The 22,508-nt window shown below is 43.3% G+C and overlaps 4 protein-coding genes across 5 annotated transcripts; 1 reads left to right on the forward strand and 3 right to left on the reverse strand.

The window, feature by feature from the left end:
* Window positions 1-375: 375 nt before the first annotated feature.
* On the reverse strand, window positions 376-5,145 carry LOC101063085 (dimethylaniline monooxygenase [N-oxide-forming] 5-like). 2 transcript variants are annotated; one of them, XM_011614592.2, is made up of 10 exons: window positions 5,017-5,145; window positions 4,628-4,804; window positions 4,367-4,555; window positions 3,796-3,961; window positions 3,426-3,568; window positions 2,266-2,462; window positions 2,004-2,151; window positions 1,614-1,821; window positions 1,459-1,531; window positions 376-1,389 (listed from the first exon to the last, which is right to left on the reverse strand). In XM_011614592.2, exons 2-10 carry the CDS (start codon window positions 4,757-4,759, stop codon window positions 975-977), a joined length of 1,671 nt encoding a protein of 556 aa, XP_011612894.2. In that variant the 5' UTR covers window positions 4,760-4,804; window positions 5,017-5,145; the 3' UTR covers window positions 376-974. The 2 variants fall into 2 exon arrangements, with proteins under 2 accessions (XP_011612894.2, XP_003974019.2); XM_003973970.3 differs by having other exon boundaries at window positions 4,628-4,788; window positions 5,017-5,129.
* Window positions 5,146-8,810: 3,665 nt separating this feature from the next.
* Window positions 8,811-12,214, reverse strand: LOC101063308 (dimethylaniline monooxygenase [N-oxide-forming] 5). Its single transcript, XM_003973971.3, has 11 exons — window positions 12,105-12,214; window positions 11,251-11,391; window positions 10,958-11,146; window positions 10,719-10,884; window positions 10,486-10,628; window positions 10,208-10,407; window positions 9,980-10,115; window positions 9,684-9,903; window positions 9,529-9,601; window positions 9,131-9,383; window positions 8,811-9,026 (listed from the first exon to the last, which is right to left on the reverse strand). The coding sequence occupies exons 2-11, from the start codon at window positions 11,380-11,382 to the stop codon at window positions 8,868-8,870; spliced, it is 1,671 nt and encodes a 556-aa protein (XP_003974020.1). The 5' UTR covers window positions 11,383-11,391; window positions 12,105-12,214; the 3' UTR covers window positions 8,811-8,867.
* A 1,067-nt stretch (window positions 12,215-13,281) lies between these two features.
* Window positions 13,282-15,794, reverse strand: plpp6 (phospholipid phosphatase 6). The gene is made up of 2 exons (XM_003973972.3): window positions 14,977-15,794; window positions 13,282-14,251 (listed from the first exon to the last, which is right to left on the reverse strand). The coding sequence occupies exons 1-2, from the start codon at window positions 15,470-15,472 to the stop codon at window positions 13,893-13,895; spliced, it is 855 nt and encodes a 284-aa protein (XP_003974021.1). The 5' UTR covers window positions 15,473-15,794; the 3' UTR covers window positions 13,282-13,892.
* Window positions 15,795-16,378: 584 nt separating this feature from the next.
* Window positions 16,379-19,983, forward strand: prdx6 (peroxiredoxin 6). Its single transcript, XM_003973864.3, has 5 exons — window positions 16,379-16,559; window positions 17,144-17,300; window positions 17,741-17,884; window positions 17,963-18,109; window positions 19,670-19,983. Exons 1-5 carry the CDS (start codon window positions 16,468-16,470, stop codon window positions 19,793-19,795), a joined length of 666 nt encoding a protein of 221 aa, XP_003973913.1. The 5' UTR covers window positions 16,379-16,467; the 3' UTR covers window positions 19,796-19,983.
* Window positions 19,984-22,508: the final 2,525 nt, after the last annotated feature.

Here is a 22,508-nt window from a genome sequence, read left to right on the forward strand (position 1 = left end):
TTAATTTCGGATGTATTAACATTCTTCTGGATGCTGGATAAGGGTCTCCCTCTTTCTACAGTTGCAACCTATTTGGCAGCCATATCCACCTGGCATATTGCCCATTTTCTTGCCATGTGTTTCCTGACAGGAGTCCACAGGTTGAGACTGGCAAATAATCCCAGGGTTCCCTCATGCGATTTAGCTCTGGTGATGAAGGCTCTTTATGGACCTACATTTGAGCCTATTGAGTATGTTGCTATGAAATTTCTCTCATTGAAAAACTGCACTACTTCTCAATTTTAGAACCTTTGCAAAGCGAGCAGATGTGTCACGGACCAGATGAGAACCCAAATGCGACACACGAGTTTGGCTGAACACCGCTTTATTGTCAGAAACAGACAACAGACAGAATTCACCGGGGAGCAGGCTAAACAGAATAGTCGGGGACAGGCAAGGTTGGAGCCGGGCAGGCAGGCAAACAGGAATACGCTGGAAAGTCATAGGAACATGAATAATGATCTGGCAGGGAGCAGGTGTGCCTCCGGCGATTAAGAAAGGGGCTCATTAGTGTCCAGATGCACAACAGGTGTGCGGGGCGAAGTGACTCACGGGCATGATTGCCCGCAGCTGTGACGCAGATGACCATCATGTGTTGTCTGTGTATCTCACTTATACCCAGTTAGCTTCAGAGGGTGAGCACATATTCAACCAACCTAATGGGCCTTTTTAAAAATGGGTATCTGTGAGTGATATCTGTGCTCTGGCCAAAACTCCATACTTTTGGTCCGGATTTATCATTCAGATACATCAATCCCTTCAATTACACAGTAACGATATCCTCTTTGTTGGGGCTACAATTGATACATTTTGGTTTGCACAAATATGTTTAGCAGTGGCATCTTTATAACTGAAAAATTTCCACTTAATGTATCATAAATTCACCCTGAGGCTTCCACCTTAACAAGTCTATCTCTGTGGATTGTTGCATGTTATTATGATGTAGACAGCCATGCTTTTATCTTGTCAAGCAGAATAGTGGGATCCTGAAGAAATTCTGGAAGGCTGCTTCTGTTGACATATGCGGCCAAACCTACAGCAGCAGCTGACAGAATTATGGGCCACATTAATGATCTCCTGGGTTTGGGATCATTGCAGGGTCTGGTCTGCATGGGATGAACCACTCTCTCCCACTGGGTGAGGATGGCCTGTCGGGCTCCGGCCCACTTTCCTGGCCCCCTCAGTCGATACTGGTACGGTGTGCAGGGACCAAACACCACATTCCATCCCAGTCTGGGATCAGTCAGGAGGAGCTTCAGGATGTTGGGTCTAACACCCACCTGCTCTGCTATCTCATCCATGTAGCTGATATAGTCGACTTCAATAGTGTGTCTGGAACTGGTGACATACCTGAGGAAAAGACTCAACTTTAACTGAGTTAATTGAGTTCAGCTCTAAATTAATCATCTCAGTAAATACCTCTGGGCCATTTTCTGCTTCTTGCATTCGATATCCTTCATCATGGAATCCACTGAGGGAAGCTTGGTGCAGCCTTTATACATATATATAAAAATCGGAATATCTTGACATATGGAGTGACTCGCTGTGATTATGTTTTTCAGAGCTGGCATTACCTTTGAAGACTCGTGTGGCCCATCGGGCCTGCATCTCAGAGATGGGCATAATGGCCCCCAGGGGCTGCACCAGCCCAATGATAGCCAGAGTGGGGCGCTGCAATTCAGGTGGAAACACGTACTTGTACAGAGACGTTTTGTTCTCAGACACCGAGATCACATGTGAGGACAAAAATGGAAAAGAAAATGTGTATCCTGTGGCAAAGACCTGCAAGATGAGAGACGCATTTTAGTGACACAAATGTGGTCGACCAGCCTACACTATAACCCGTTGTTCTGTCCTGCAATGACCCAGACCGAGATTAAGCTTAATGATTAATCCAGGTGTTTGTGTGTCTTCATGATACTATTAAACTGTTAGTAGGGTTAGATTTTGCAGCTATTACGTACCACCAGGTCAACATCCTCCACTACACTTCCATCATCAAACTCCATGCTGGATCCCTGAAACCTGCAAATGTTGGGTTTCACCTGAATCGTTCCCGACAGGATGCGGTTGGGAAGGTCATCGTTCATTGTCGGATGTTGGCTGAACAACCTGAAATCAATATTCACTCTGTGAGGTTCTACTGCTGCCTTAGTCGAAAATTTATTTCCATTCATAGACTATTGGGGATACAGAACATTTTCTCACATCGATGAAAAGCCATACCTATGTTTTGGCTTGAGATTGTAGAGGCTGTGGTCGAATCTTTGGTTGAGTCGACGCTCTCCCAGACTACAGAAAACACTATTGGGAAGGAATTTTGTGATAAAATCCAGTGCCCTGCTAAAAGACAAATCAAAGGGCAACCCATTGTCCTCAGCTCGGTTCAGAATCCAGGCTCCCCTACGAGTGCTCAGGTAAAGCTGAAAGAAGATGAGGAGGTCATCAACCACAATGATTAATTTGGAATCTGTGGAAATTGGATTTTCACTGAGACATGGCTGAACAAGGAAGCTTCAGGTGTTGTGGGTGGAGCCAGCAGTTAGCATGCTCAGATGGCGACAGATCAACAGAGACTGTATTTACATCAGTCCCTGGTGCTTAGACACAAAACTTAGAAAAAATTGTCTTTGTCCAGGATGACTTTGCTTTAGACCAGTACACTTCCTCACTTCTGGTCGATATCAACTTTTGGAACAAACACTGCAACACTCACAAGGTCAATCTGTGTGTTCACCGACCAGAAACCCTGGTTTAACTATGGAACCTACTGAAGATCAGGGATGCTGCTTAGAAGGCTAAAAACGCTGTGTATTGCAGCCTCAGAAGAGCCAACCTTAAGTGTAGCATCCAAACAGCTAGGAGGTATTACAGGCTCAATATTCAATTGGATATGAACAGCAACAATACCACACAAATGTGGCAGGGCAATAGAAACTATGCAATACACTTCCTTTATACAATGAGCGAGACGGTAACCATGGACATTGTGCCTCACCCTCGCTGTTTCAGCATGCTGTTTAAATCACTGTACATTGGTCTTTTTTAATATTTAAATTGTTGCAGTTTTGTTTTTTGCAATTCAAATGTGGTGACTTATCCATTCCATGATACAGTATTTGAATCCAGGAGTATCTTCATAATTTCATTGTAGACCAGACAGCTGTACAAGAAAACGTCTTGTGTCTTATGAGCAGAAAAATAAGGGATGACATTATCTGTGTTTGTGCTACCGTCTAATAGTCATTTACTGTTGACTGTGAGGCTTACTGTTGCTGTTGTAGATGAATTAGTGTAATTTGGGTCTTCATGTTTGGGGCCATTTTGTTTTTAATTTTAGATTATAAAAGCACATTACTAATGTGTTACTTGGGTTTCATATACACCTGCTTGGTGACTCGGCTTAGCTCCACTGCTATGTCTCCTCCAGAGTTTCCTATACCGATCACCACAGCCTTTTTATTCCTCCACTCTTCGGGAGTCTTGTAGTCACGGCTGTGGAAGTATTTCCCTGTGAAGGTGTCAATGCCTGTAAAAGAAGGACATTTATGAGAAGCAGATTAGATCAGGACAAAATAATCTTTGATCTGAAAACACAATTTCAGACAAGACTGAAGACATTGTACTGATACCACTCCCCTTTAAGGGCAGTGAGGCATTATATAAGCTTTGAATGGACAAGGTTTCGTCACAGGCTCATGTCACTGTGTCAATGATTGAATTTGGATTATTTATTTCTTTGCCAGGGGGACCTACCTGGGAAATCTTGTAGTGGCATGTTGGGATCACAGTGATGTCCAATACAGATCATCACTGCATCAAAAATGTGTCTCTCCTTTTTGCCATTCTTGTTTTCAGTCTCAACATCCCACTGGCCTGAATGAGAGAAATCTGACCTCTGCTTCACCTGCAGGACTTTGGTCTGCTCAGTAGAGAGAAATATAAAGATAAAAGATGGCCAAAGATAAGACAAAATGATCAATATTCAGTCAATAGCTAAAACAACCAACAGCTTGCATTGAAAGCCTTTCCATACTTAAGAGCTCTTTCTTAAAAAGCTAACAGGAGTCTATAAACACAGCTACCTTATGAAGGTGCTGTTGCAATCCTGTCCTTTTGCACAGCTGTAGTAATACGTACATTTCATACATGAAAATTTAATAGGTTACATATAATCTAATATTGTACTACTCTCAGCATGTCTGTGATGCTCCAATACATAAACTAGTGATCTTCTGTTTTTATCTGGCAATTATTTTTGGAGATCAAGGAAATTGACTATACAGAGAAACTGTGCCAATGACAGTAAACACCTTAGAATCCTTACATTGTAGCGTATGTGCTTGGTGAGACGGAAGTTGTCAGCGTACATTCGAAAGTAGTCCAGGATGAGGGAGTTGTGCATGTAGTTGGGAAAGTGTGCCGGAATGGGAAAGTCACTGAATGACATCATCTCCTTGGAGGAGTTGATGATGACAGAGTAATAGATGCTGGCTCTGTCTGACTCTGGGTTCTCCTGCAGCAACAGACACCACGTTAGAACAAATATTTCTAGTTTTAATTTACTATATAATGTCTCATAATTCACCTTAAACCTCCACAGCCCACCCATGTCATCGCTGCTTTCAAAGCACACGGGCTCCAGCCCCTCATCCAGGCAGCATTTGATACAGGCCAGTCCTGAACAACCTCCTCCCACCACGGCCACACGACGAGTCATGCTGCAGCTGCGTGATCAACTAGATCAGCCTGAAAAGTGTTTGATCTGAAGAATCAGAACAAATGATTGCACTATGAATATTTAACAAATCTTAGACCACATTTCCAGCTCACCAAAAAACACAAAACGTTTGCTACTAAAAATGGTTAACCAATATTAAATTATGTTTTCTATAATTTTGCACTGAACCCAAACTCATGCAGCATTGAGCACTTTATTTTCCCACTGTCAGATACAGTACATACAAAATTTCTTACCTTTTCTGAAGTGAGAAGCAACTCTCCTGCTGCAGCATTTGGTTCACACTGTTGGCATGTTAGAATGTCTAAGCAACATTTATAGTGACCCCAGCGTCAGCCAGAACCGCCCCATCTAAAAAAAATATTTTTAACAATTCCTTAAACTTTGCATATAGAGCTATATATAACTATTTTTTTCAATAAAAAATATTCCAAAACAAAAAAAAGCACACCAAAAATTAAATTAAAAAACAAATTGCTAATGTTAAATCATAAAAATTTGTTTTCTAGCATCAGATTTGGCATTTAAGGAAAAATATTTTACAATATTTCACATATTTCACAGAGTTCTTTGCCACAAGATGTAAAACCTCATTAGAAATATTAAACAAAGTATTTAAGGGTCAAACATATTTCGGGGTGATGAAAACGGCCATCAGGAAAATTTGGACTGCAGAACCTTTTAATTTTCGGGGGGTGGGGCCATTGCTGTACATCTCCACTGCAGGAACCTCCCTTAAAGGGTCATTTAGAGGAATTTTTCAGGGCCCTAAATGAGTCCTTGCTCCAGGGTAGTTACTTAGTCTCGCAGATAACGCATCTCCTATTGTTTATAGCATTCACTGCCATGTATACAAACACACAAACCAGAAATGTTGCACCCACCTCAGCTCATGATGATTGCATAGTTATTGAAACTTGTAATGTTATCAAGGAGCCCTACTTTGCAGTGGAGATCACCGTGATCACCGTGAGGGCCAAGTGAGGGAAATAGTTCATGTACAGTTTCTGCCTCCAGTATAGTTGAAATGTACCTAGTGAATTTAGGACTTGATTGTCAGAACATTCAGCATCTGGAATCAGCCAACATCAGAATCAGTCAGGCATATGAACCAGGTCATGCATAAAAACCATGTTAAATGTCAAATTATTTATTTATGTAGTCATTTACCTTACAACGGGTGGTAGGGCACTCGTTGTAAGTATAGTGTTGTTGTTGGCAATTAATATGTCAAGGCTTTTAAAGTTATATGTATTTTTTTTCTTAGAAAAATTGTTTTATTCATTGAGCCTTGCAAATCATTTGTCAGTGCCATGTGATTAAAAACCACAGAGTCAACACCCAGAAAATGTCCAACTGGGCAATGCTTCAGAAATTGGGTTTATAAGTTACTTTGAGTAGTATTGAAAATGTGTACTTTGCACTCTTGATGTGTTGTTGCGTGCATTTTGTTGGTTTTGTTGCCCTGCTTTATTTACCTAATCTAACAAATTAAATTTGCCCAAGCTCAAGCATACAGTCTGGGGTCGGTCCGATTTGACGTATTTTCAGAAGTATTTTCAGAAACCAAGCAGGCAACTCCAGAGTGGAGCAGCTGACCATGCCCTTGCTGTGTTTGATGTGGAAGACCTCATATGAAAAAGTGGAGTACCATTGGTTGCCTAAGCCACCAACATTATGTGAACTATACTGGGCGATTTTTTGAAGTCGCGGTCAATGAACCAGAACTGGAATAAAAGTTTGCACTGCTGACCTGAAAAAAAGGCAAGGGGGGGGGGGGGGGGGGGGGGTGTCAATCACAGCTGCATATGGGTGATGGCAAGATGCACTCCCGAATGAGGTGCCAGCTAATGTGAGCATTTGGGGGTTCGGGATCTTGCTCCAGGGTAAATCGGCTGAGCCTTAGCACCTCCCCCCACTACCAGAACACCTTTCATGTTTTGTCTGCACTGGGGCTTGAAATAATTAATTGACTGATGGACAGTGAGGAGGTCTGTCTGATGCAACAAAAAAGGCTTGGTCCCCTCTACGCCTTTGCTCAGACCTTGGGCTACATGCAAGAGGGGGAGGACTGGCTAACCCCTAGTTAAATGCACTACACTAATCCAGCCAAGATGTGTTGAAGGCATGGATTAATACGGTTAATAAGGGGTCATAAGGTACATCGTGAAAGGTTTTTCCAAAAATAAAACCTTAGATTCAGACAAGACATACACCTACAAAACAGATATACAAATCTACATCAGTATCTACTGTATATCTCCATGCATAGTAGCAGCAGGTGGATGCTGCAGCCTTCTGCAGATGGAACTGGATTTAATGCATATCGAGTCATAGCTCTGCCGCTTTACAAGCTGAGCACGCTACTAGAGTGGACTCCAAGGGAGCCACTCTTAGAAACTGAAAACAAAGGTGCTCACATTACCCAACAGAAGAAAAATTGGAGACAAAAGACTGAAGAAGATATCAAGAGAACCACGGTATTGGTGGCACTGTTTAAAAAAGCCATACACGAGGCTATGTGGACTACAGTATAGAATAGGCTGGAGAATGCTATAGGTCCATCTCTGATTGGGCGTCAGTAGTTTAGAAAATAAATTACTGGAGAAAGACAAAACAGTAAATCACCAACAGACAAACTGTAAAAAAAAATAGCACAATTACAGCTTGGAGAACTTCAAGGAAAGAACAAGGTACCAAGTGGCGGTACTTACCACAGGGGTGAGGGGTACGATAAACTTTGAAGAACTGCTTAGCTTAACAAAAAAAATTGACAGGGCATGATGACCTATTGTTATCCCAACTAATTGGCCAATGTTCTGCTTAGTGTGCGGTTGGTCTGTTATCTCACAAAGACACACATTGAGACTGTAACTGACTTGGGATGATCTTCGACCTTTTTCAGAACGCAGTTATGGCCAATACTTGGTGTTCGAGAAGGAAGCCGTATGACATCCCCTGAGGTCAGAGCAAGGATTTCTCCTGTTGTGTTAGAGGTAAGCCACTGCTGACGACCACCATGGATGGTCACTTTTGTCCAGCCTTGTTATTGGTTGCTACTTTCCTTCATAATTGCACGCACTTGGTGTGTTAGGGGTATTCAGGTGTCTGCTTGATCTGGGGTTGGGTCTTCAGAACCCTTTATGTTGTTGAAAATCATCTAGGCACACTCCTCCTTAGGTGGCTTTTTGATGACTAGATATATGGTAGAGATAGTTCTAGATCTCTACAAGACCATAGAACATGTCATGTACTGCTTTGGGCAACATGTTTATACTTTATCCACAGAACCTGTGAATGGTGATTTTTTTTCTGTGGGTGTAAATAATATACAGACATCATTTTTTATTGTAAACTTTTAATATCATTACGATTATTAGTCACATTTACTTTTTGCTTTCTTGGATCCAACACAGGTGGAAAACCCAAAGACAGAATATATTAATGCTGGAAAACCAGTCCACATTCTTTGTGACTAACAGTTAAATATTTACCGGTAACCCATAACTATGTTTGCTCCTAATGTTTGATGATCTAGTGATCTGTCCATGTAAATTATATATGAATTATATATATATATATATATTATATATATATATGTCATATGAAAAAGCTTACATACCACAAAAATCAACAGCCCCACTGCTGCTGTTGCCAGAGCTGGGATCAAGGGTTGCCTTTCCTTATTTCATCTAAAGGGATCAATAAAGTACTCTGATTCTGATGAAATAAGGAAAGGCAACCCTTGATCCCAGCTCTGGCAACAGCAGCAGTGGGGCTTGTGTGTAGTCTGTCTGTCTGTCTGTCTGTCTGTCTGTCTGTCTGTCTGTCTGTCTGTCTGTCTGCCTGCCTGCCTGCCTGCCTGCCCGCCCGCCCGCCCGCCCGCCCGCCCGCCTGCCCGTCTGCCTGTCCGTGCATCTGTCCATCCCTATGTCTGTCTGTCAGCACCATCTAGACACGAGGTGGGTAAATGTATAAGTCTGGGTTTTGTCATTTATCATTTGTGGCTCACAACAACAGAGAAAATCAGTCTGATTATTATGATTAGCTTTAATAAGCTGACAGTTATATTGTTCATGTACTTATCCTACATAAGTGAGCTTGTCTGCATGCGGATCTTGGTCAAAAGGTTGGGGATGGTATCTGGGTAACGAACATGGATGTAATAGATGGAAGCTGTTCCGGCTGAGATGATCAGGCTGAAGATTAAAAGGCGGCCGGCAACGGAAGGTTCCGGCTCCTTCACCTGCAAACAATACGAGGAGGAAGAGATGTTAATTCAGTTTATGCCTTTCCCTTACAGTGCAGATTTATTATTTTAAGTCCTAAATTATAAGGGTAGGGTCCGACCTGTCTGGTTTTCAGGGCCTGGTACATGCGATCAAATTGGGTGAAGACTGCCCTGCGGGCTCCATCCCATTTCCCAGGGCCCATCAGCCGGTACTGGTAAGCTGTCACAGGCCCCCACAGAACCCTCTTAAACAGTGAGTAATCTGTGAGTAAAAGTCTGAGGAGACTGGGTCGCACCCCAATCTCTCCGGCAATGTCATCCATGTAGGAAACAAAGTCCACTTGAAGGGGGGCCTGGTTTGACACAATGTAGCTGCGGAGAGGAACAATCCGAAGTTAATGTACGATGTCAGCAGTGACCTCATGGAAAAGCTGCATTTGTATTATGTTTTATTAAATTTAGCCTTTCAAAAAGTGTAAATAGCAAATAATCATGCAAAGGAAAACTTGAGGCTGACTTTTTCTCAATGTCCTTGGTGTCCTTCTCAATAGCTTTTATCATAGTTTGGGTCGAGGGAAGTTTATTGAGTCCTGAAAAGATGGGAAGACAGAGAGAAATAATTACCGGTACACAGATGTGATTGGAAACTATCCAAGTGTTGGATAGCCTCACCTTTGAAGACACGAGCGACCCAGCGGGCCTGCATCTCAGCTTGGGGCATGATGGCTCCTAGGGCATGGATGAAGCCCACAATAGCCAGAGTTGGGTGCTCCAGATTTGGAGGGAAAACGTGCTTGTACAGACCCAGACGGTGGCCTGACATGTACATGGTGTTGTTTGGCAGGTAAGGAAAATCGTAGTTGTAACCTGTGGCAAATACAATCGTGTCCACCTGCGAGAAGAAGGTGCAAGATGATCTTAAACAATGTTTCAAATGACAAATATTTAAGAAAAGGAATTCATCTGACCTTCTCTACAGTGCTGCCATCAGTAAATACCACGGTGGAGCCGTTGATCTCTTTTACATTCGGTTTGATAATGACTGATCCAGACAAAATCTTCAAAGGCAGATCATCGTTGATCACTGGAATCTTACTGAAGAGTCTAATCAGACGGCAGAACAAGGCACAGATTTGCCAAGTGATATTTGCATGCAACATTATTCTTTGTAACACTTCAGCACCCATAAGCAGTACCTGTGTGTAGGCTTGATGGCATACATGGTGTGGTCGTACATGGCGTTGAGTTTGCCCTCCCCGAACCAGTTGAAGAAATTGATGGGAAACAGCTGGAATAAGATGTGGACAAACCGCGTGTTGTACTTCATGTCCACTGGCAGGCCGTTATCGGAAACCTGACGGATGACCCAGGCCCCACCACGAGTGCTCATGTACACCTGTGGAACAGGAGCGAGACGCACGCATCGGTCAACACGAGGAAGGATGGGAAATCAGTGAAAATGAAATGCTCCAACCTGCTTGGCCACTCTGCTGGTCTCCACAGCGATGTCACCTCCAGAGTTACCAATGCCGATGACTACCACCCTCTTCCCGTACATGTCTTCAGGTCCCTTGTAGTCCCAGCTGTGAAAGTATTTCCCCTCGAAGGTCTCAATTCCTTCAGAATATTTAAACTTTTTGGTTATCCTGTGGTGCTGCTACTAGCGCCCTGTGCTGATCTAAAAGCCAGATTATGCTAAGTGGTTACCTGGGAAATCTTTGAGTGGCATGTTAGGGTAGCTGTAGTGGCCCGAGCAGCAAATCACTGCATCGAAGATATGCTTCTGCTCCTCTCCATCTCTTTTCTCAACCACCACTTCCCAGTTACCGGTGCGTGAGAAATCTGCCATCTGCTTCACACTCTTCACCAAGGTCTGGAGTTGTCAATAAAGTGGTTTTTAAATACCGTTGCAAGGACCATTCCTCATTGCGCAGTGTGGGTGTTACCTGGAAGTGAATGTGCTGTGTCAGTTTAAAGTGCTCTGCATACATCCTAAAGTAATCCAGGATTTTGGAGTGATGCATGTAGTTGGGATAATTGGCGGGAATGGGGAAGTCACTGTAGGACATCATCTCCTTGGAAATATTGATGGTGAGGGAACGGTAGATACTGGCTCTGTTTGGCTCTGACACTTCCTGCAGAGAATGCCAGTGAAGAGAATATCACAGAAGGTTGTTGGTTGAGGGACTGGCTACTTCTCATGAACGGGTAGCCTTTTTTCCTCTATTTTTTTACTTGCCTTAAATCTCCATAGTCCTCCCAGATCATCGCCGCTTTCAAAGCACGTTGGCACCAAGCCCTCCTCCAGACAAGCCTTAACGGCTGTTAACCCTGCGGGCCCTGCACCGATTATCGCAACTTTGCAAACCATGGTGGAGCTCTACAAACAATGCAGAAAATGGCTACTTATGCTGTTCACCATAAAAGTCACCACTTCAGAAACATTGCTCATTGGAACATGGTCTGTGTGTCATTTAATTTATAAACTTTAAATTACAGAGTTGATAGCAGGATTATGTTAATTATTTATTACATTTCAATATTCTTCAAAATCAGAACAATATATTTGATACCTTAACATTTAGCTGCCACTTCATTGTGACTTTTTGGATATTTTTTTTCTTTCGTATAGAATAAATGACAGGATGCTTGCTTAGTCATTCTTCTTGTATAATAAGAGCCTTCTCAGTTTTTTGACGTGTTGATCTCATTATAACCCGAGAACTGCTTGATAGAAATCTTCAAGCACAACTCTGGTCTCAGCTCACAAACGTTAAAAACATTTTAGATCATCCACAAAGCATTTTGCAAGAGGCAAGTAATTGCCTGAGCGATAATTATTCTCATTACATAGAATAAAATAACCTGTTAACTGTTTCACTTCACAGTCTTGGTATCCCACCAATGAGGAATTAACAAACCCTTTGGTCAGTTAGTTTGATAAAGATGCTGATCTTGCAAATTTTAAGGTGGATGATGAAAAAATATACACCCAATTCTGTAAGCTTCCAAATCTCGCCCAATTAGTGCAAATATTCTTAGAATATTTAAAACAAAAAGCTGTGAAATAGTTCAGAGTGACATCAGCCTTACCTCCTACCTTTCTGTGGTTTTCTGAGGACAGACGGGAGCACTGCTCGCTTTTATCAAATCAATATTCACTGCCTTCCTTGCCTAAAAATGGGATCCAATGGGATTCTGTCACGCAAAGAGAGGGTAAAACCCACTGGTGTGTTTTCGCTCTAAATGCCATTTAATTATAAAACACCTACAATCAGAGCACCAATGAGTAAACCTGTTACAGCACATAGAAGAGAATAATTCACATACACAGGCATGTTCATTAAGAATAAACAAAAACAGCTCATCATTTAAAGTAATCAACAGGTAAAAGAGTGCAGAGATGTTTGCTGGTAATGTTTAAATCTGCTGTTAATTCACAGTGAGAAATGTGAATCCATATAATCCTATTAGGCAAATAAAAAAAATATTTGGTCACAAATTCACAATTAAGATATGCAACAAGGGGAATGACATACAATGAATTTTGCAAATGGAGGTTCTGCCCACGGCAAGATCACCGAGCTAATATTGCAGCAGAGCAGATAAGAGTTCAATAAAACAGTCTGTACCAGAAATCTGGCTATTACAACCCTCGTTCCAAAAATAACAGGCTAGTGTGTCAGTTATGCAACGCAGATCTGGTATCGGTTGTCACAAACACGGGGGATTGTCTGTTATAGTTACAATCTATAAGACTAAAAGTGCCACTTGGTGACCAAGACTGATGAAAATATAAGCAGTGACTGCCAAAGAAGTGGCCATGCTACTTTTTTTGTTTAGTAGACAAGCTAAAATGTAGAGTAGACCGTTTGCCTTTTGCTTCTTTCAGAAGTCCACTGCTCTGTTGTTTTATTTCCATCTGCAGTGAGTTATTAGCCTTTATATACGTACTAAACTCGTGAGATTGAACATTAAATACAGTCTTTTTGTGCCGAATGAACGCTTTGGATCGTTATTTGAAAACTTGGAAGAGCATTTTGTCTTAATCTATTTGGTATTTTACAAACCACCTCAGCTTTTAGTAAATTGGAGGTTAAATGTCAGAGAGAGGCTCGGTGCTGGATAAATGTTACAATCAGAAGCTCCAGCCCAGGTGCATATCAACAGTCAAAACAGTCTACATTCTTTCTGTCAAAGAAGACAATAGTTACACGGAAACACCTTTACACAGAAATCAAAGCAAGTTCACATATTCCCATGATAATAGAAAATGTGTGTGTTGTGTTGTGTGTAAAAAGTGAGAGACAACCTGCCCTTATTTCACTCCCAATCTGTTTTATGTACATGTCCGCAGCCTCGGTGGCAATATGAAAGTCCAACTAAAACGAACAAACCCGCTGTTATAACATCAACAAATGTTAGATTTAGACATTTATGCTTCAAGCATAAAACCCAAACTCTTAGTGATTCTGGACTGATCAAACATGGTGTCTCTGAAGAAAATGAAAATGCTTATTTTCTATTTCCACTTGTTAATTTTAAACACCCTGGCCAACTGGTTAATGCTACTTTTATTTTATTTTTTTCTTTTAAGCCTTGTGACCCAGAAACCACACCATTTCTGTTCCAGGACTGGAGCCAAAACGGCAACGGCTCCGTGAGAAGTTTAAACTCAGACGAATTAGTGCCGCTCCCATATGAGATATGATCTGGGTGTGTTTGAGTTTGAGATTCAGAAGTTAATCTGTTTTAAAAATCAATTCATAGTTTAGAATGATTTAGACAAAAATACATCAATTTAACCTTGACCGTAAAATCCACAGGAGTGAAGTTTTCTCTGGACTATAGACTATAATAGCCAATAGAGCATTCCTGTACTTATGTTAACTGTCCCAGGAGGGTTTGAGGGGAGAGCCACAGCATCTCCACCAGATTATACTGGCAATATCCCATCCAGAACCCAAACATCACGTCAGTCACATTGTGTCTGCCCAGCAGCACTCGACTCAGGCCCACCAGGCCCGTCCACAGCAGGACGAGGACCCTCAGCGGCGCTGCCAGCACCAAATGAGCCAGGAGGAACCGTCCACACATGGCTGCACGGGTGGCGTGGCCCGAAGGGAAGGAGTAGCGGTCCACGGAAACGGTGGCGAACATGTCCATGCGGTTGTACGTCGGCCGGGGTCGGCGAACCACGCCTTTAACCATGGCAACCAGGACAAGATCCAGCAACAATCCTGGAAAGCAGGAAGGGGACAATGTTTACTTTATGTATAGCTCAGCAAATAAAATTAATATATTTGGATTTTCTGTCGTATTTGACCAAATTTAGGTGTTTAGTGTCTGAATGTTAGGAAATATGGGATTCAACAAACATTGTTTAAGTGATTTTAATTCACATTTGACAATTTGCAATAATAGTCTACTGTTTATAAAAGATAACCTTTTCAATGAACCTTATAGATGGAATTGTGCACATTTTAGAAGCAGTATGGAGGAGAACTTATCGACCTTTGTCATTTATCCAGATAACGTTACTCAAGACTTGAAGTTTCATAATGTAATTTTTAAAAAAAATCTCTCATCAATTAATAACATGTTCATTCATGTTAAGATCTTGTATCATTTGAAACTTCTCAGTGCTTAGGAGAGCTGAACACCTATTGGCACGAGTAATGCTTGATAGAAATCCTCCATGGCATCTTTGGTGCAACCGTCAACCAGGAGAGTCACGCCACAAACCATGGCATCATTTTGTGCCGATCACAAACCAGTTTAGGTAACTAGAAAAACAGTACAAAAGAATTTAGGTGGCGCCTCTGTTGATGGCCAACAAACAGACACAAAGTAATGACAGATGGGTGCGTGACAGCTGACTGATGCATATCAGCAGTTTTCGTATAGACATATAGTAAATAAACTCCTCGCTGTGGTAACCATCTCTAGAGGATGCAGGATTTACCTATGAGGAGGTTCAGCATCACTTCCTGGCCCGCAACAGTGTCACTCTTGTACAGACAGTAGGCAGTGCCAGCCAGCCAAGGGACGCCGTGTCCAGATATCTCAATCAGCTTCATCAGAGGTCGGACGCTCCCCCAGGACGAGTCCTCGCAGGCACAGACCCCCATCCGCTTAGAAAGCCACAGGTCGACGGCGAGAAGAGAGCTGAGCGCGACGCCCAGGAAAGTGGGGTTTAGCCGTATGCCATCCTCGTCTGACAGCCCCTGACCACTCGCCGAGCCCGTGGAGGAGCTGGAGCCCCGTCGACGAGTGGGGCTCTCCGAGGCTCGGAGACGGGCGGTGGTCGGGTCGGATCCCTGCCGCTGGAGCAGGTGCGACTGTGGTGACGGACGGTTCAGCGGCTTCGTCAGCGGCATGAAGTCGCAGCGGCCGCCGGTACCTCCAAGCACCGGGCTTCCACCGCTACGATTTGGATTTTTAGCTTTAGGAGAGGGCATTTTATCAGTCTGCTCACAGGCCGGACAGCTTAGTGTAGTTTATCGCAGAGGTAAATGTGCAATTGTGCACGCTAATATTCTTTCGGATTACTTGAAATATCCGTAATTCATTTCTACAACAGTCGCCAGAACTGATGCGCCATATTTGTTGCCGTGTTTGCAAAGCTTCATGGGAATTGGAGTTTTTCTCCCTCTTTTCCAAACAAAACACACGTGACTGTCCTCTTCTGGTGTTTTGGTGGAATTACAACTGCCAAATAACGCAAATTACTTACGCGAAATAAAACGATTAAAAGACAAACCCTTTTACACTACGGACGTTGTCCTTAGTGGAAAGTTCGACTGCAATCAATGACAGTGTCAATATATAAATGAACAATGACCCCAAATTCTTCTTATATAAAAATCTCTAACAGCAGGTCAAAAATAATAGAACGTTGCTCATAAATCAAGTTATATATAACTGCTGGAGTTGATTATTTTATTTAGTTGAATAAGGAGAAAATATTTCATTCAGTTTCATTGATCTCCATGTCCCCCTATGTGTCCATATGTCAATATGATTGGACTTTCAATGTGGATTTCAGTATATCTGCGGCTTTAAAAACATATGCAGCGCCATTTGCAGCCTTACATGTTTATAAACAATATAGCATCTTACACGAGAGAAATAATTAATACAAATTCACTGCATTTATTTCGTTTAAAATAAAAATATTTTCCCCAATTTAATCCATTTTTAATTGTCTCCAAAAAAAGAATAATGAAAATAGTAAATCTAAAAGACGATCAACTGTAATCCTAAAATGCTTTCACGCCATAATTTAACGCCGTGTATATGTTACATGTATTAATTACTTTTTATTTGGAGCGCGTTGGGAACATAAAGGCTCTGATTGGATGAGGAGGCACACTTCCGGGTTCCTTCACGTGGTCCAGCCGGGTAAAGCCCAGCGCGTGAGTGTCTCGGGTCCTGTGTTGGAAAAAAAGCCACCATGCCTGGAATTCTGCTCGGAGACGAGTTCCCCAACTTCGAGGCGAACACAACCATCGGCAGGATCAAGTTCCACGACTTCCTGGGCAGCTCGTGAGTGCGCAGACCTTGGCTTTGTGACGTCATTATCATCTGGCGTGTTCTGCTTTGACAAACTGATAGAACTGTGCACGCGCCACAGTAACAAGGAACCTTTTTTTCGGATCTCCCCACTGATTACCTCTGATTTATTCTCTGTTTAAGGATTGATTATAAATTAGGCGTTTAATGTTGCGTAATTCTACAGACTTCTGATCTGAGCGTGACGCACTTGGGTAAACAAGCTTGACGCAACAATATATAATAAATCTCTAAACTGCAACTAAGGAAAAGGGCAGACGCGATATGTTTGCGTTTATATATTTTATTAATACTATGTTTACCTGAACTTTGCAACTGGATTAAACGGAGACCTTCCTCACTGGGGTCGCATCATGTGAACCCAACTGTAAAGCTTTTGGTTATTCCTGCCCCAGATTTGCCATTTAAAATTAAAAAAAAAAAAAGTTCTGCAAGTTACAGGTTTTGTTTTGGAAGGTCGCTTTGTCAGTGGCAGCTGCAAAGGTGCATTGGCCTCACACCTGTGTGTAAAATGCTGACCCAACTCCTAAATGTTTCACGTGCACTCTCTCCTTCAGCTGGGGTATTCTCTTTTCCCACCCGAAGGACTTCACCCCTGTCTGCACCACAGAGCTGGCCCGAGCTGCCAAGCTCAGCGGCGAGTTCAAGAAGAGAGATGTGAAGATGATCGCTTTGTCCGTCGACAGTGTTGAGGATCACTGCAGCTGGAGCAAGGTCACACACACACACACACACACACACACACACACACACACACACACACACACACACACTGCCAGTTAGCTTAAACCAGCCTGAAAACATGTAGAACTCTGGTGTTTATTGCCTGCCTGAGTTTTAAAGCTGGGAGATAACCACATATTTAAGACCTATCTCTTTAATCTCTTGACCTCTTTTGAAAGAGTGTCATTAACACATTTTCCTATCACTTGACTAAGAATTTTTTTTTTAATACAAACAAATAATCTATCTAAACTAAAGCATTAAAATATTGATTGCTGCGGCACTTTGTGTTGCAACAGACCTGCAACCGCAGTCTTGCGTAACCTGCAGCTCATTCGGTTTATTCATCACCATAAAGTTAAAAATTCCCATTTCCTGTGGAGTAACTCATCATCGTGACCCAGATGTGAACGTGTTTATTCTCCTTCCAGGATGTGATGGCCTTAAACACTGAGCCTGACAGTCCTCTGCCATACCCCATCATCGCTGATGATAAGAGGCATTTGTCTGTCCAGCTGGGCATGCTGGACCCTGATGAGCTGGATAAGGATGGAATCCCCCTCACGGCTCGCTGCGTAAGACCCACTCATAGCCATCGTGCATCGAGTCCGGGCTGCTCTTTGTCTCAAGTATGTGGACGTGTCCCACTTTAGGTGTTTGTGATTGGCCCGGACAAGAAGCTGAAGCTGTCCATCCTCTACCCCGCGACCACGGGAAGGAACTTCGACGAGCTGCTCCGCGTGATCGACTCCCTGCAGCTCACTGCGCAGAAGAAGGTGGCCACACCTGTAGATTGGAAGGTACATTTTAAAACTGTATTGAATATGTTGTGCTCTTTAATCATTACCTCAATGGGAGCTGTCATTCAATCACAAAGAGCTGTGCAAAGTTCACCACGACGGATTGCTTTTCACCAAAACATGACCTACAATGCTAACTGTGAGGCAACAGGTGCTCCATAAGGAGCAGCCTCCTTATGGAGGCGACTGGTGGACGCGTAGCCAACTGCTTCGTTAAACATCCACAGCAGTAACCTGCATTGCTCCCTCTCGAGCTTAGTCGGGTTGGAAGGGGCCGTTTTCAGGGTTCCCCGGCTGCTTCACTAAAGGTCGTTTACAGAAACGACCCTTTTGTCTCACTGGAAGGCAAGAATTTGGCCCAGTCTGAGCTCTCTGGATCAGGTTTTCAATGGTTTGCTCCACTCAGCTTTTCTTCAGCTGCAACCAGGATCTCTGTGCCAACACGGTGATGCACCGTCATGCTCTGCCGCCATGCTGAACTGTAGAGACGGCGGTGGACGGGTGGCGAGTCAGTCCTGGTTTTATCTCTTAGACTGCCTTTGTTGTCATTACAGAAATTATACAGCAGTGCATTTGCGAAGAAAGTTCCACTGCATTTGGCTTCCTGGGCTGTAAAATATCAACGGAAACATGAATATATTGTATAAAAAGATGAATACGCAGGAAAATATTGCACTGAACAGAAGAGCAGTTTGAAATGCAGTGACAGGGTTGAAGAATTTCCATATTTTGCTCAGAACAATTGACAATTAAAAAATATTGTCCACGTTGTTTGTGGGGTCAGGTGGATGTACGTGCCAAGCACTTCAGGGTGGGTGTGAGTGCAGCAGGGCAGAAGTCATTCAGGCCTGGGGTGGCTGGTTCCTTGGGTACTGAATTCTTCCCAGCTATTCCCCTTTCTCGTGGATCTCCATACAGCGGTGGTTTCAGTCCTGAGCCTGCTCATCACTGTTGGGTGGCTTCCCTGGCAGCAGTGTTGTTGAGCACTTCAGACCTCGACGTGGACTTGAGAGGGAAAAGGTGTGTCTTTGTAATCGGTGCCAGTCAGGTGTTGCTAGGGTCATAAATGAAGCCCTGGATGGAACCCTGATGACACAGCTCAGATGGTTCCTCGCTGACAAGAGTGCCACCGTGTAAGTGGATTAGAAGGCAGCATTGTGTTCAGACTAGACTCTTGTCTAAGCGTCCTTTAGGTGCTTGGCCCGTCGGTTACTTTAAATCGTATCAGTTTCTGGGGAACCTCCCAGCTCATTGTTCTTCGAGGTCAATCGGCACAACAGTTGGAGTGTTGAAAGAAACTGGATGATGACTGAGAACCTTCAGGGACACACTTGGTACACCACATCAAAATAGTTCTTAGAATCTGGAACTGTTTCACCATGTGTGCCATAGTAACTCGAACGTTTGTATGAATGACTTCAGCACCTTGTCTTTATTTATTTTGCTGTACTGACATTTAGGGCCTCATCAGTATCAGAGTTGCAGGAAAAAAATGGCTCCTTTTACATTCACAAAGATGCGTCCCAACAGCAAGTGATGCTCTGCTCTTCTCTCTTTCAGCCAGGTGACAAGGTCATGGTCATCCCCTCGCTCTCAGACGCTGAAGCTGCTGCTCTCTTTCCCAGCGGCGTGACCACTAAACCCATGCCTTCCGGGAAGTCGTACCTGCGCTACACCCAGCCCTGAATCATCACTCTTGAATTGATCTGACACGTTGATGGGTTAAATATAGAGCTAACAATGGGCAACTTGGCTAGGTGGTTTGTTTTTTTTGCTTTTCTCAAGTTGTACAACATTTCATTCTAGCAGGATTCATTAAAGAGCTGTATTCCAGTGCCTTGTTTACCTCCTTATAATAAACACACGCACACAGGTCTATGGTCTCGTCTCTGCTGTAGGAAGAACCTTTTATACGTTCTTTCCCCTGTCGTGAGTGGTCGTGCCACTGGGTGTCCTCCGAGCTCCTTTTTACTTAAATAAAGATTTCCATAGTTGTCGCAGGACCATCTCTGGTCAGTAGGTGGCAGTATTTGCTAAACTGGAGACCTGCTGGCGGCTCCTGTTTTGAGCAATAGACGGTGGTGCCACATGGCTGGTCACGAGTAGTATTTACATTTCTCATTAATTAAACATGGGACTGTCCACATTAACTTGATGTGGTCTTGCATCAGTGCTGCTGAGGCAGATTTGTCGGATCCACGGAGGCTTACTAAACCTTTTTATTTTCTTTTTGTGCCAGCTCAGCTCAGACTAATGCCTCTAAATGTCTTAATGCACCATTGATTGGTCTTTTTAATTGATTGGTCTGTCTTTTGCATCCAGGGTTTTTAAATGTCATGATCCAGCTGTATACCTGAGAGTGTAGGTGGGGGAATCAACAGGGTCTCTTTGATGGCTTCCACGAATAACGACACATTTTTTAAAAACTGGCTCACATAAATATTTAAAAAATGGGCTCCACTGAGGACACGCTTTGTGGTAGCGTCAATTTGAGAATAAACTGAGCTCATCAATGTTTTCCACCAGCAAAAAACGGCGTTATCGCGTTCAACAGATAATGGTTTGCTGATCCTGGGCCTTAACCTCTGTTTATTAGCATGCAGATCCTTGGAACAGAATGCTTACGCTACATGACCTTCACCCCTAAAAGGTTCCTCTGGTTATGCTACAATTCTTCACTGACGTCGCAGAAATTCAAACAATTCTAAATATTTCCCCGTTTTTCAAGCAGCCTCCTCTGCACGGCGCTTAAACCTCAGCACCAGAGGCAGATGTTCTGCTGTCCGCTAAAGGGTAAAAAATATACTATCGTAACTTCTTTTTTAGGATATTCTAATCAAGTAAATGGGCTCTTATAGTGAAAACCTGGAGAACAAATTTCAACCTTCAGCCATATTCTAAAATATGAACTGTTGTGAATTCAGGAGGGTGGTTCTCATGGTTCCCTTATTAGTCCTATAAAAGATGAGAATGTTTCTGATAAAATGTTGTGTTTGAAACGATCCACGGACTTCTCCTTGATAACCTTTACTCCTCTGGAAGGGGCCCAGTTAAGCTGCTCCAGTTAGCGAGTGTATTTCTGAGAGAACATCAACCGTTTTGCAAGACCTTTAATTTAATGCACAATTGCCCCTCATTTTAATCCTAATTTTGAGTTAGGTCTCCGCTGTGGAGAAGCTGGCAACGTCAGTGTGGCATCAGGTTTCACGCCGAGTGATTCGACCCTCCAAACCAACCGGTATTAATGACTTTGACCATTCCAGAGGTGAAACACTGATCTCCTGAACACATGTGCCGATGCACGCCCTCGCTGTGAGTCAGAGGAATGACTGAGGTCAAAGAGAAAAGAAGGGATTCCCTTAAAGCGAAGAGGGAGACGGAGAGCATGCAGAGCCAGATAAAATATCCCCCCCCCCCCCACACACACACACACACACCCCTTTCACTCTTGACATGCACACAATGTGAATTGGAATGTTGTCTTTTCAGTCAGGCGCTCACTTTATAGCCCGCTCAGTACGTGTTTCTTAGAGAGAGAAGAAAGAACAACAGTAGATGCTTGTTTCTCAACTGCACCCTGAAAGAAAACACCAGGTAAACCTGCCCCCCCCCCCCCCCCCCCCCATTATCTGCCTTTTCTCTCTTTTCCTTCTCTGGTGACTGTTGAGTCCTCAGGACTCGTCCAAAATAACACCCACGCAGGCACGGCCATGCGATCAAATGCATTTCTCACATTCCAGACTACAATAGTCTGTGCCAGAGAATGAGAAGCACTCCGGGTGTCAGACGCTGGCTTAATTGCCTGGTACCAACCAATGCCCCCCACCTAACCCCCCCCCTTCATGTGTCACCTCTCACTTTTTGGCCACCGAGCCAACTTGGCCCACATCGTCTCAGTAACACTGGGACATGTAACGCAACACCGGGCCAGGTCTCATGGGGCAACAAACAACACACCAGCTGCTGCTCGCTCACACACACATACACACACACACACACACACACACACACACACACACACACACACACACACACACACACACACACACACACACACACACACACACAGGCTGCTGATCAAAGACATAAACAGGGCTCTGAAAGCTGTGACCTTCCACCAAACATGACTAATCACAGGGATGTTTTTCCTCCAGAAGTTTTCCCGGCGAGTGATAACCACACGATGACCCGTACCAAGCACCCTGACGCTAACGTTGCCGTGGAAAGGTGCGGCTGTACATGTGGCATGAAGACAGACACTGAAGGTTTGATGTGGCTTGGATTTCAACAGCAGGAAAACACACACATTTCCAAATACATGGAATACGCTTTATTATACTCAGTGCATATTATTCTACATTTGCTGTTTAATCTGAACAAAACAACATCAAGCTTGTTT

Source organism: Takifugu rubripes, chromosome 20 (genome assembly GCF_901000725.2).
Source record: "Takifugu rubripes chromosome 20, fTakRub1.2, whole genome shotgun sequence".
In the NCBI taxonomy this organism is placed as follows: Eukaryota; Metazoa; Chordata; class Actinopteri; order Tetraodontiformes; family Tetraodontidae; genus Takifugu; species Takifugu rubripes.